Genomic DNA, 14,129 nt, shown 5'->3' with positions numbered 1-14,129 from the left:
AGACGAACATATTAAACTTTGATAAATATTGAAGATTAAATGATAACAAATGCTGTCGTTGCAAAAGTTGACCAGAACTTAAATGGTGTTCCTGCTTCTTGAACCAGTTAACTGTATGTAAAACGCGAGCAATATAACACTGAAGTGAGTAAACTTAGATGACATTGTTGATAGGAATAAGATTAAGTAAGATTTATTTTAACCCCGTTACCAGTGGAATACATACACTTAGTACGCGACAGACGATGGTAGTTTTTTTTCGATCCCTCCTGCAATGACCCAAAACTTCTTGCAATAGACGCATATTGTACTATTTGTTGATAACAGTTTATAATCTTGTGTAAAATTGACTTGGGAGTTTTACTATTCTTCATTCCAATGACTTTATCTCATGGATTGGCTACATCTGTGTACCATTATCAGATGGGTATGGAACCATCTGCAGTCTGCATCGACCAATTTTTTTGATGAAAATTTCTTTTCAATTAAACTTATCTTGTTCTACACGATAGACCTGTGGAGAAAGATAGAAAGAACAAGAAACAGTTGTACAGATAAAATCATTTAATTTACATTTGTAAATAACATATTTTAATGGTGAATTTACAATTTCAAAATTTCATAATATGCAGATGATAACATTTGGATATGGCTGTGTAAAGATTGGTCAGTTTAACATAAATACAATAATTCTATTTAAATAATCTATTGAATTTTCTATTTCAGTTACATAATATCACATATGAAAATCCAACTAGAGTTAAACTTTTCCCCTTGTATTCCAATACACGTCTTTCCCCATTGTTATTATCATTCTAAATTTCAACTTCATAAAATTAAGTTATAAAATAATCATTTGATGAAGTTTTAAATAATTACTTATATATTTACTTAGACATGACCTATACCCCACTGGGAAGCATTGTTAATTAATCTTTCGAACTACAGCAGTATGTATTGATAGGTCTGGCCTAATTATCAATGAAAAGTTCGAGTCGGTGTTAATCGAACAGGGTTTCTTTATCTAAATACTGAATACCATCTCTCGTCTTTCGTTTACTAAACTTTTGATAACCATAACCAGGTGCTCTCAGTAACACATAAAAGTCTGGATACAGCATCCAGCGCCATACTGAATATAAGGGTGACGATAGCTGACGACGACGATTTGAATGAAGTTCGGGATAATAAGAGGGCAGAGATAAAGAGAACACAGACAAAAATACAATGACAGATGATTTAAACAGTGGAAATGGAAGCGAAACATAACATTTTACTATGTTTTGTTTAACATATGCCGTTGTTAAAATAAGACGGATAATGATAAGTTGTAACTTTATTTAATTACATGCCTGTGTGTCTTTAGAAGGCTTGTAAATAATTGTTTAACTACATTTTGACGACATTTCGTTCCTGTGGGAAATGGTGGCATTGCCCGTTTTATTACAGTTATGCTGGTTCCCAATAGTTTTCAAGGCTACATCAATTAGTTTCGTATTTCTGTTTGAATGTTTTTATTAAACAAACTAGACTACATAATTCAAACATGTAAGTGAAATAGCGGGAAAATAATTTGTTTTATTTATTCTGAAATGACGCATGAGTGTACTTTTATTGAAAATATATACTACTCTCACGGTTTTTTCTAAATGGCCTATGCATTTTAACATTTGAAATTCTGTCACATCTGATCGTGGGCGAATATTGCAATTTTCTTCTGATATCATCTTACAAATAAGTTTATTGTCACAGCTCTAACAACGTTAAGGAATTCAACATTGACAATCAGCGACGACAGAAATGTATTGCGATTTCTAAATCCCAATTTAAACATATGTTCTGTACATGTATGACACCGTACTCAAAGCCATAGAGAAAGAGGAAGCGATATTTCGGTATGGATGAAGCAAAGTAATATACAGTATTATATATCCATGACGAATTAAAGAAACTGTCTGAGGTAAAATTGTAGAAAGACAAGATAATGTTGGTGATGGTGAAACGCTTGGATAACTGTAAATAAGGTCGTAGTACTCTGCTAAAAATGCTTATAATTTCTTGTCTGATAAACAATGGCATTAGTCTTATCACTCTTACCACGAATGGAATACGAAATGAGTTACAGATGAGAAAAGAACAAAGTTCTATAACTGTGTCATAGGTTATTTTACAGATATATGTTATATTATATCTGCTCGTTTTAGCAACATTCTGTATTAGATAATTTAGCAATCAGAAACGCATTAGCGTTCAGTATTAATGTTATTCTTTAGGTTAATGCCAAAGTAACACATAAAATGGTGCTATTGTTTATACTTTGTTGCAGCATTATTATCATGTATAAAACCCTGAGGTGGAATAAATATTGATGAATATGTTGGTAGAGTTTGACCAAGACCTTACTATATATTATGACATGTACATGATTCTATTATTACTTTTGAAATAAATATAAATTACAAAACTGTATAATATTCTCTTGAAAACAATTCTGGTTGGGATCTGAACAAAAAAAATATCTTATAAGATATATTAAATATACCAGCGCAAATTCAAATAAAACGTACAGATTCATAATGCTATCATGAGTACTATCTTGATTAAACTTTAGAATATTAACATATCATTTCGTAAAGGATGTTCGATAATTACAATGAATTACACGTAGTACATTTATTCCTTTTGCGATATCAAATTGTTTCAGATGTTGTTTCTTAAGGCAGAAAGGACAATGCAGAAAAAATGCATAATACAAATAATACTGTTTATAATTGACTTTAAAACTCCGCATTTATAATGAATAGATGTTTTATTCCGCAATCAAATTATTCGGTAGTAAAATTTTAAATACTGTGCAATCGATTAAAAAAAACGATGATTATGTTCAAACAGAATTTTTCATGAGGTAAGAATAATTTAAAAGAAAAAAAAAGTATTTTCACTTGAACAATGTAACTATTTTTATTCTCATATATGTGAGGCATATTTTCTGCAAAACAAAATATAAGAATTTGGAGTTCGAGACTGGTGCGGGAAAATAGATTGACAGCCAGGTTCTCTAATCAGCATTTGTAAATTTATCGTAATTCATAGATTATCGTCAGTTGTTCATACAGACATTCGGGCGAGTATTGAGAAGATGAAATAGTCATTGAAGGATCAGTTCAATGTTTCAAGTGATGACTTATTTCTACTCTTTTCGCATTTAAACTATTGTGCCAAATGATGATTGTACTTTTGATTGACGCGCTTACTCACTTATGCGCTGTGTACGCTAAATATATTGATCAAAATTAGCGTGTAATCAGAAATTTCGAAGTTAAAGACAGATTTATAATAATACAACTGATTCAAATATGGTACGGAAGTTTGTTCAATCCAAGAATACATAGTTATTACCTATGTCATTTAACGAACCTGAACACACAGCGTCTGTTTTCAAGGGAAAATAACGCGTTATATTAACGGGGGACTAACGAACGTGTAATTATCATACTACATATATCCTTTATCTATACAAGAGGTGGTGCTGTATACAATAATAGTCACTGACACCCGACAAATCAAGGTTAAAGAAACGCTTAGATGCCTTCCAAGCGAGGCCAATTGGACCGACGATCAATATACACTGGCAACGATGAAGGTGTTTAATGTATATGCAAGGATTGCAAGCACAAGACGTCGTAAAGGATTATGACGTAATGCTACGTCATAGTCTATAAAGGCGGGTTTTACCCTTTGGTTGTATCTCTTATAGAGACAGGATATAATATAGGTTGCCATAGTCACTTGCACGATCAATATATATTTAGAATATATCAACCATGTAAGAGACTAAACATGGGACGAACATTATCACATTAAATACATTTTTTCATCTTAGCTATGACATCACTGCTTCATGTTCTGTGTCAGAATTATTGTTATTTTCCCTATCCGATAAACACGTGTTTTCCTTTTCGGAATTGTCCTGATCACTGTCCAAGCAACTCTTGGATAATTTTGCTGGAGAAGGTTCTGATTCACTGTCCAAGTCACTATCTCGCCGATCGGTGTCCTCGGTACAGTCAATGTTTGAATGAACGACGTCATTTTTAAGCTCTTCGAGATCACGTTTAAGTTTTGCACGCCTGTTCTGGAACCATGTTATAACTTGTGCATTTGTCAAACCAAGAGTTTGAGCAATTTCGTCTCTATCAGCGGGTGTTAAATACTTCTGGTACAAAAACCTCTTTTCTAGTTCATATATTTGTTGGTTTGTGAAAGCCGTTCTTGATTTTCTCCTCTTCTTTGGAGGTTGGTGTTTCCCAAACAATGCAGCTTGTTCACGTCTTTTGGCATCTAGAATTGTAAAGAAAACAAATGTGTTACAAGGAATTGATAAACAGTATGACATGCATGTTTGCGTGCTGCAATAAAATATATCATCTTAATAGCATCAATTAATTTCATATAAATGACAGAATAGAATGTCACAAATCAATGAGTAAAATCATCATTAATCATGAAATCATATATAAATATTACTACCTTAAAACAAAACCATAATAGGCGAGAGCACTTTAAACGTTCCGCTAAACAAACAAGAAATATTATCCTCATTGCCAGCTACATGATTGTCGAATCAGCAATTTAAACATAAAAAGGACATATATAAATGTAATTTTAATTCGATGATGAATATTAATGTATGTTATATGAAGCGTAAATGTAGACGGCTATTACCTGCACTGTTTGATGGTAAATGTTTATGAAAATAAAAACATACAATGGGATATATTGATCAATGCATTCCTGAATATTTGTGAGACTTAAGAGTACACGTGTATCCAGTCCTGTATTAAAAGCTGACATACTAACATTTCAAGTCTTAGTTTTAGTTATCCTCACATTTCTTATATTTACGTAATTGTATTCATTTTTATTGTTATATTTTGTAATTAACAGACACCGATACCATTCCTTACATAACAGTTTCAGGATAAAACAAGCTGAAAACTGGATAAAAGGGAAATAACTTATGACAAATAAGAGACACATTTCTTTCAAAATTTAAGAATATGTCCTAGCAGACTCATTTTTTATAAATGTTAAAAAGATTTACAATACATGAAATAATAGAAAGGTTAGTGCGTGAAATATTTACGGTGGTGTAACCTATCCTACATACTACATTGTGCATATTAGATCCCAGTTATCTCCTTTTATCATATTAAATGAGAGGAACTTTTTTGTAAAAAAGACGCTCATCTACGGATTCATCTATATAAGAACAATGACGGATGATATCACGTACTTGTACAGTTTATTTGGTATATTCTAGTCATGTTCTGCCTTTCTGTTTACTAAAAACATATTTTAGAAATAAGTTTTTAAAACGTACGTCTATTTTTATTTCTTTTCTTGTCTTATCGCTCAAGAATGTTGTAAATTCAATTGTGGTAGTGTGATATAAGATAATTTTTGTCAGTTACCATGGCAAAGGAAAACGATTGTGTGTTGGGGAAAATACCATAAATGTGTCTACAAAAGCTGACTGGCGCTATAGTATTACATTAGACAGACCAATGTAGACAAGTGACGATATGTATATTGGGTTTAGTTGAGTAAGAGGTATTAAATACCTCACCGATGTCGTCTTGCGCTCGTGTTTTCAAGCAAAACCGATATATTTACCCTGACAGAGGTAAGAGAAGCATACCACTGAAGCCTGTACACTATACGTGTTTTTGTCGTGTTAGTTACCGACAATACCCACCAACCCAATTATACAAACATATCATTTGTATTGAAAACGGTTAATAGCGAATTACTGTTGCTTCAAATTTGTGGTTTAACATTGCAATGTCCCAATTGGCGGCATCTTCGGCGATTTTTTTTAGTATTTTAATAATATTAGAATTAGCTTGTTACGGAGTTGACGACAGCTACCAGTCAAGCTGCCAAAGAAAATTAGATGTTTAAATTCGCAAATGAAAGAGTACATAGGGCTGATAGTCATTTCAACAACCCATTTGTTCTTCGAATAAATCAAGCGCGCGAGATGGTTTAATATGCACATAAAATACGACTTATTGAATATCGGCAATCGAGGAATGTGAGTGGTGGGGCAGTGCGCTTTATTGCTAGCGTTCCTAACACCACAGAGGTATGAGGAAACATTGTTTTCAATGTTTAATGCCTTAAGCTCGAATAGGAGGTGAAGAGGTCTCGTGCTTGTGTGAGGTCCGCATGTGTCGTCATTGGCCTGTCAGCGTTTACCAGGCCTCACGTATCTTTAATACAGCACAACACAGACGACGCTTAGTTATACAAGATGTACCATATGGCTCCCAATATTAACTTATATATTTATTATTATCCACCATATGTATTGTAAATAAAGTGTGTAATTCAATTATAAAAGAACGAAATACATGTATTTAGGGGATATTTAGTATCTTATCATAATAGCCACCCTCAAAGTAATGGTATACTCCTTGCTGTATCTTTGCTTGTTCTGGGTGTTTCTATGTTACGTTAGATTTATATTATGTACATTACAATATGGAATAAAAAAAAATAGCCAAGCGAATAGTAATAATAAAATATGTTATGGTTTACTGTATCCAAGTCAGTGGCTATCTCTGCATGTGCAAAGAGAATCAAAATAAAAGGAAAGATACTTCCAAAACATATCTCGGGACAAAAACAATATGTGTGGAATGAATAGTTTACTTAGGTTTAAGTTCTTTATAATACATGTACGTGATTCAACACCGTAGTTGTATGCCGATTGTGTCATTCAGATGTCGTACTTTAACCGTTTGCTTTTGACACGTGCAATAATTTCTCTTAACACTCATATCTTAAGTTTTAAACTATTAATTTACTAATTTACGCGGCATAAGTGAGCATTGTTCATATTAAGCAGGTGTAAATCATTTCTATATGAAAGCATCAGATTGTGAAGAAAAAGGAGCGTGGCCTCAGCTGGGGTTAAATATGATGATAAAATATAACTATGCATATGATAAATATGTAAGATGGCGATTTTGTCATTTGTTTGTTTCATTTTCCTTCATCTGACATTTTCATGAAGAAGAAGAATTATGTACGAATATTTCATTAAATTATTCCTGGATCGTCACCAGTAAACGCACATCATGTACTTTTCTGGTTTAAATCAATTTTGAGAATTAATGTACGGAAAATGCAAAGTGTGTCTTTGTGTATGCTGACAGTAAGTAGATTTAGTAAAAATTAATGAAGGCTATTTAACATAAAGCCTTTTTATTTAGTTAAACAACTACAGCGTGGAGATACTGAGGGGATAAAGACATGACAACCGCGTTATCAACTTGACATCTAAGTCCGCTTCTCCACGGCAAATAGAAACGAAATGGCGACCGCTGGACATCTCGGGAGTTCAAGGCAGTGCGATTAAATTAAGCTCCCGTTGCTGTCACAGTTGATGTTTTATATTTCGTCAGCTACGTTTAAGTCATTAGCATTTAAAAAAATACCCCCTTGAAGTAGTTCACTCTGCCTATGAGATCTTTCGAACTTCCAGCAAATTACCATAGGTATACATTTAATATGTTGCAAACAATAAACGTTTTTTTCTTTTTACTTTTTTTTTCTGAAACTGATAAAGGAAATTTGGCCTACTGCCGGAGTTAAAAAATATAATGCACCTATGCTCTTTAATAAGTAGTCCAACCTAATTAAAATAATTAAAATTAAACATGTAATTTCGTTCCTCTAGGAAACACTCCAGTTGTATCGAAGTGTGTCGTAGTGAGGCGGAATAGCAAGAATATTTTTAATGAAATTGATTAACAAACATGACATGTATGGCTCTATTCTCAAATAGGTCCATAATTGTGATGTTGATTTTTTTTAATCCTTGTGTGTTAATATGTGCTGTCTTTTACAAAATTACAAATTTTAATTATTGATTTCGTTTTTCTTTTTTTCCCACTGTTTAAAATGTATGTCTTTTGTTAAAATAATAAAATGTTAAGAAATTATCTTTAATATGTACAGCCATTTGCAAAACTGGTTTTTATTATTATCATTATTATTTTTTTTTATATTTTTTTTCTGAATTCTACAACCGTATCATACTTTCGGCGATATAGCAAATGATTTCTGGATAACCATCAATACACCTGTCCTCTAAGCAATGTTTAAATAATCTTGTCTTTATTTACTTATATTTGGTTTGACATTTTAAAACATAATATCCTTATTTTTCCTGTATCTCTTATAAAAACGTGATATCATGATGTTTGAAACATCATTGTTTCTCGGTTCTTGCCTTAATTAGAAATCTTGAAGTATCGTGTTCTTAACAACCAACCAGCCGTGTGATACAGCACAGGTGTCTACATCAGTTGATGAACCAGCGTATTAATTAGCTGACCTTGTGACCTTTATGATAAATGTGAGTCCTAACTGACAGGTATGGCCAGGTATATCTGAAACTGATCTAGAGTTTACGAATACAATTGTATTTTCTTGTTTGTCTCGGGTCACGTTAACGAGATCCACCTTTCGAAATGTGACAATGTATTTATGCATTTAGACTTCCAACTTAACTATTCATATCTTGTAATACACCACGCCTATCAGAGAACGAGAAACTGCATACAATTAAAATTAATTTAACCCGAAACAGATTAATTTCAACCTCCTTTAACATTTTTATGGCCAAAGGTAACACTCGCCAAACAATGTAACATGACTTCCATTACGTTTTAAAATGTTATATAAGTCTAAGAAGGTCAAATTGTAAAGGTAAAATAAACCTATTCATATTAACACTGCCATGTGGATATTTAATTTCCATCATTGGAATCGTCTGATTTCTACTGATATTTCAAATGATCTTTTATCAATATGACACAAATTAGTATTTATGTAATTAGGCTAGCATTGTAAAGGGTATTTACGACGGATCCCTCGGTTGGTATATAATTCTGCTACGTCACAATGATCAAGTTGCCTGATGTTGAAAATGCACCCTATTAATTGCAGATGTTCATTAAATAAATGGTCGAAAATAAATTTCATTGTCGTAAAGCAATATTATTGTTCTAAGATAATGTTATAATGTGGATATACCAGTGCCCATTGCTTAAAAGTTGATTAGCTTAATCACCTGGTCAGTGTAAATCTCAATTCTCTTTATTTCAAAACGTGTTTGTGTGAGTGCCTTAGGCAGCTAGGAAGAGGCTAAAGAATGCTATAGAGTTTCAAAAATGTTTGTCAAATGAGTTTTACCAGAAATGTTGTTAAACTGTAATTGTATTTAATATACGAATATGCATAGACTTTCTGTCCGTATATTAGTGATAGTCTTTCTTTCAATATCTTTCTTACGTTTTGTCCCTGTCCTCACTCTCGGGGTCCTAGATATATCAGGTTTTTGACAGGCTGCCATGTACTAATCATGAGATTAATGGGAAATCTAACGATTATTGATATACCTATAGATCACGCAGTGTCACCACTACCTAACAAGTATAGATCACCTTAATGACCCATGTGTGTATCACCATCCCTACCTACTCAGTTTATGTGTCATCTGTATCCATCAGCGGACACCATGTTTACCTTTCTGCAACTAAAACTTGTAATAGCTACATATTTGAGATTTATCATCTGCAATCATGTGATGCAATCTGTTATTGGGATATATGTACACGTAACTTTCCTCAAATTCTAGGAATCGAATATGAGTCTATAGAACTTGCGCTAGATGGAATATCTTTATATATCACCCATTAACATGCGGCTAGAAGGTTAATTATCTGCCATGAACATAAGATTTTGATAATAAGCCCATCTAGCTAGCAAATATTTACAAATACATTTTCGGGACGAAAAGTGTATTATTAGATTTGATGGCTACTCACAATGTTACTACAAAGACATTAAGTGTTTGCAAATATAATGTTTCGAACAAAGTACAGCTAACAAGTGTCTGCAAAATAATATTTCTGGAATTAACTTTATTAGATTACATTCCTGCCTAACTAGTTAGTTATTGTCACGGTTGACTTCCAGAAACAAACATATCATAATCCCACCAACATAACAAGGAAGCATTCAGAACGGTGATTCAGAACATTATTCAGAGATTTCAGTAGATGTAATGATAGTAATACTTGTTTCCGAATAAAATACATTTTATTTTGTTGCAACCAAATGTTTTAAATCTGTATTTTATTTTATTGCTGTATTTAACTTTCAGAAATGTTTACATAATCTTTGTATATTTCAGAAAAATGTCCATATCGTTTTATATTTTATTATCTCTGTACTAGTGATCAATCCCCTAGTATTAAGCTTGCAGTATCAGCTTAGTAATATTTTTATTCCATCGTATGTCTTTCCAATATTTTAACGAATACATTTGATTCGAATAAACGAGCTTACTGAGTACCTACGGATGACATTTGCTGGTGATTTTCTTGTCAACTTAAGTAGTAATATATCGACGTACTGTACACTATAAGTACATATACCTGACGAACTGTTGAGTACTACCTACAGGCGTTAGTATGACGATCAGTCACTGATTTCGGACGAGCTTGGTATGACGTCTCCTCGCCGAGTCCATTGATTGATAGGTTTGATGATGGACACTAAATGTCTACAATGAGTTTGCACCTTAGCTGACGATCACAGTAACGAGGGTGATATGTCTTCATCTAACTGATGATGACCGCCATGTGGGGCGAAGAGGTTAACGTGTCCAGTCATACATACACCACATAGGTCATACACGCGATGGAGTGTGGCCATGGAACCACTGGACACGCTTCATTAACGCTTCAAATACAGTTTTGATATTCGTATTTATACACAAGGTAGTTCTGATAGAAAGATTGAACAAAAGACCTTCAAGTCGAAAATAACCTTGAATATGATTTCTTTTTTGTGGTACATTCGGTATAATATACACACAGTTAAGATCCTTCTAATGCCTTTTGTGATTACAGGGACCGAAAGAGTGGACATCCAGACGGGATGCGGGGAAGAACTTATTCGCCTGTGATTGAATGAGAATTCATTGCATATTATCTTGCTGAAATGTTGCAATAAAGATTGTTAGCAATTGCATTAATGTTCAAAACAAGTAATACTATTCGATTTCATATTTCTGAACGTCTTTAACAATACATTTTATAGACAGATTTGCCGAATTAAGGAATAACAAATTGCGCGTGAACGAAGTCGTCTGTCTAAGATGTGAATCTATTTGGCCTATCGAGGTGTTCAGTTCTTGTGCTGTACAATCATGAACTGTTAATATGGGAAAGTTACTGATTTATATAAAAGAGTTATGTTTGGTTGGTATGTTTGTGTTTCTGGAACGGAAAAGTAGGTTTTATACATAATGTAGTATCGACTATTGATAGCAAAATGTGTGTTCTTAACTGATAATTCATGGTGTGTTTGATCATTTTAATAGAATATTCGTCGTTTTCTTTTACATTTAAGCATTGATGTCAATTTGTTTTAGTTTCATCGGGGTATGAAAAAAATTGTTTGTATGAATCCGTGTAGCGGATTCTTACAGAAGTTTACAAACAAATTTAGTTTCATACCCCGATGAAACTAAAAAATTATTGACATCAACGCTTATAATTATTTTTTGAAAATATTTGTCTAAGTTAAAACATGTTTTATTTACAATTTTACTGGTTTTATATGGGATTATTTTTCTCAAATCAATACGCAACGTCAATTTTCGTATTGTGACGTTACATTTTTTGCGCCATTCTCGGAATGTTGTTCAAAGTGGTATGAAAAGAAAATCTCAACCAATCAGAAAGCCGCATTTTGCGTACAAACAATTGAAAATTAATTATAAGCAAGTGAACATAAATAGGTTATTTTTATATCGTAATGTTGTGTACAATGTTTGTTACATAAAATGAGCCATGATACTGCCATTGATATAAAAACAATGGTATACTCTGCTTGAAATATCTTAAAAGGCTAAGTCGCGCGCGGGTTCTCAGTCATGTTACGTTCTCCTGTTTAGAGTTGTGATTATAATCTGGTGTTCTAATGAGTGGTTGTGGACTACCCACTCTTGTAATCATTACAATGTGTCTCGTAATAATATCTGTGTGCGGAAAACAATTAGCGTGTGACCATTGCTCACAGCCGACCATTACCCAATGACATCAGATTAAATAGAAACGTCTCTGTCAAAACCTCTGACCACACGTGACGGCGTTCGACTTCGATACTTGACACATGCACGTGATGGCCATTTTAAAAAAAAATTCTAGAATAGTTCTTTATGAATTCTAAAATCATTCACTTTTGGACGATGTTCTATGATCTCATACCCCAAACTCCCACCGAAATCCAAATCCTTATGGTGTTCGATCCATCCATCAGTGTTTGACATCATCCGTCCTACCCCTTGGCCATTTCTCTGTTGGCTGGTCTACAAACACTAATACAATTCTGAGTTGTTCCTTTCACACTTCATCTTGAATTCCGTTTCTTAATTATCCTACCTAGCTAATAATTTACATTTTTGTTCGATTTCGACTGTTCCTCGTCCCACTGTTCAAACTCTGATGATTGCCATTCCGTATATGTTTATCCACAATAAAATCTCATGGTGAAATTGTGAACTACTAAAAATTAATCGGATGTCCGCCGGTCCCCTTGGCCCATACTCCGTAAGATCTCGTGTTTATATGTGATTCATATATCTTACTCTTTGGAGTTAATAATGTAAACTGTAATCACTATCGCCATCGTTCCCTTTTTTTCTGGTGCCTCTAAAATCTGTCTACCCTTCCCATCTTTCTCTCGAGCATTCTGTGGACCTCACCATCCCCTGTCATTACGAGTCTCCTTCCCAGCATTCTGCCCCTACGCCCCCTCCCCTGCTAACCGTTCTTGTCAGGCATGTGCCGGCCACACATAATATGCCTATTCATCCATATATAGAATGTGTGTATTGGCGATCATTAATTTGTCATATACCAGTCAAAAGCCCATATTGATATCGATATCTTGTTTACTGTCGATCTCAGCCACATAAATCCGTCACTCTTCTGTCAGGTCGACATCTCCCCGACGATCTTTCAGTTTTTGAATACTAAGTGGACATCTCGGTTAATCAAGAGGAATTCCGCATGTCATTGGTACAATGAAAGATTGGATGCGTTCGAAGGTCAATTTGTGAACTCGGCTACTTAACTCTCTTTATACCTATGTTCGTTGACTACAGGTGACGGGCCGTCATATCGGATCTGTGATACCATTCAAATTATTAATTCAAATAATTAGTACGATTGTAGCTCTAACACGTCCCGAAAGAATAAATTTTGTCATTGAAACTTCTCTAAATATTTCACTTAAAATGTCATGATATTTCAAAAGTTTACAATTCGGCCGGGTCAAACTTATCATTAAATGTTAAGAGTGCCTAATAAACCTATAAACGCAGATTTGAAGCATGTCTTGTGGTAGAATAGATTATGATGGATTTATTGCCTATACCAATGCGGAAAGTTAACAGGTGTTGCGGAAAGTTAAGTCATTACCATATCAAGGAGGTTCGCTTTTAACAATAATGTATGTAAAGTCAGGGTTTTTTATTTGACGAGTTGACTGCAATTATTCACAGAAGAAATAATTAAATTTGATCATGTATGTTTATATATCCTTGTATTTGTTTCATATTTAGATATTTTAAAGTACATAATGAAATAGAATTCGGAATTGCAAAATGGCGGGTACATGTACTTTTACATGTTCAAAAGTCATAAAATGGTTGCTACTCATCGATTTTCCTGATTTTATCTTGACCTAAGATCCTTATGCTTAAGCAACAGACGTGAACTTTGTTGCAAAACGGTAAAAAAACATATTCTGACATAGTTATTTTACAATTTCACTTAAAATGTTTACCTTAACAACAAAAATACAATCGTTACGTAGCTGTTACATAACCGAAACAAGTAAAGCAGTTTAATTTTTAGTCAATCGTCTTCTTTTTTACAAGTTAGGTCCACCAACATAACGACCCAAGTCAGGAATAATTTCCTTGGGTTGGTCACCATAAAAGCCTGTCATCGCTTATATATATCAATCCCGAAAAAAAC

The 14,129-nt window shown here is 33.5% G+C and overlaps 1 protein-coding gene across 1 annotated transcript in view; it reads right to left on the bottom strand.

The window, feature by feature from the left end:
* Nucleotides 1-549: 549 nt before the first annotated feature.
* The window catches only part of LOC117339462 (transcription factor LBX1-like), a 36,488-nt gene continuing 22,908 nt past the window's right edge, over nt 550-14,129 (bottom strand). The window contains exon 2 of the mRNA XM_033901046.1: nt 550-4,341. Coding sequence (XP_033756937.1) covers nt 3,884-4,341 — 458 coding nt within the window. The 3' untranslated portion in view covers nt 550-3,883. The remainder of the gene's footprint in view (nt 4,342-14,129) is intronic.

The sequence above is a fragment of the Pecten maximus genome, chromosome 12 (assembly GCF_902652985.1).
Source record: "Pecten maximus chromosome 12, xPecMax1.1, whole genome shotgun sequence".
Classification (NCBI taxonomy): domain Eukaryota; kingdom Metazoa; phylum Mollusca; class Bivalvia; order Pectinida; family Pectinidae; genus Pecten; species Pecten maximus.
The sequence above is the reverse complement of the archived record's forward strand: the minus strand, read 5'-3'. Positions and strand labels throughout refer to the sequence as shown.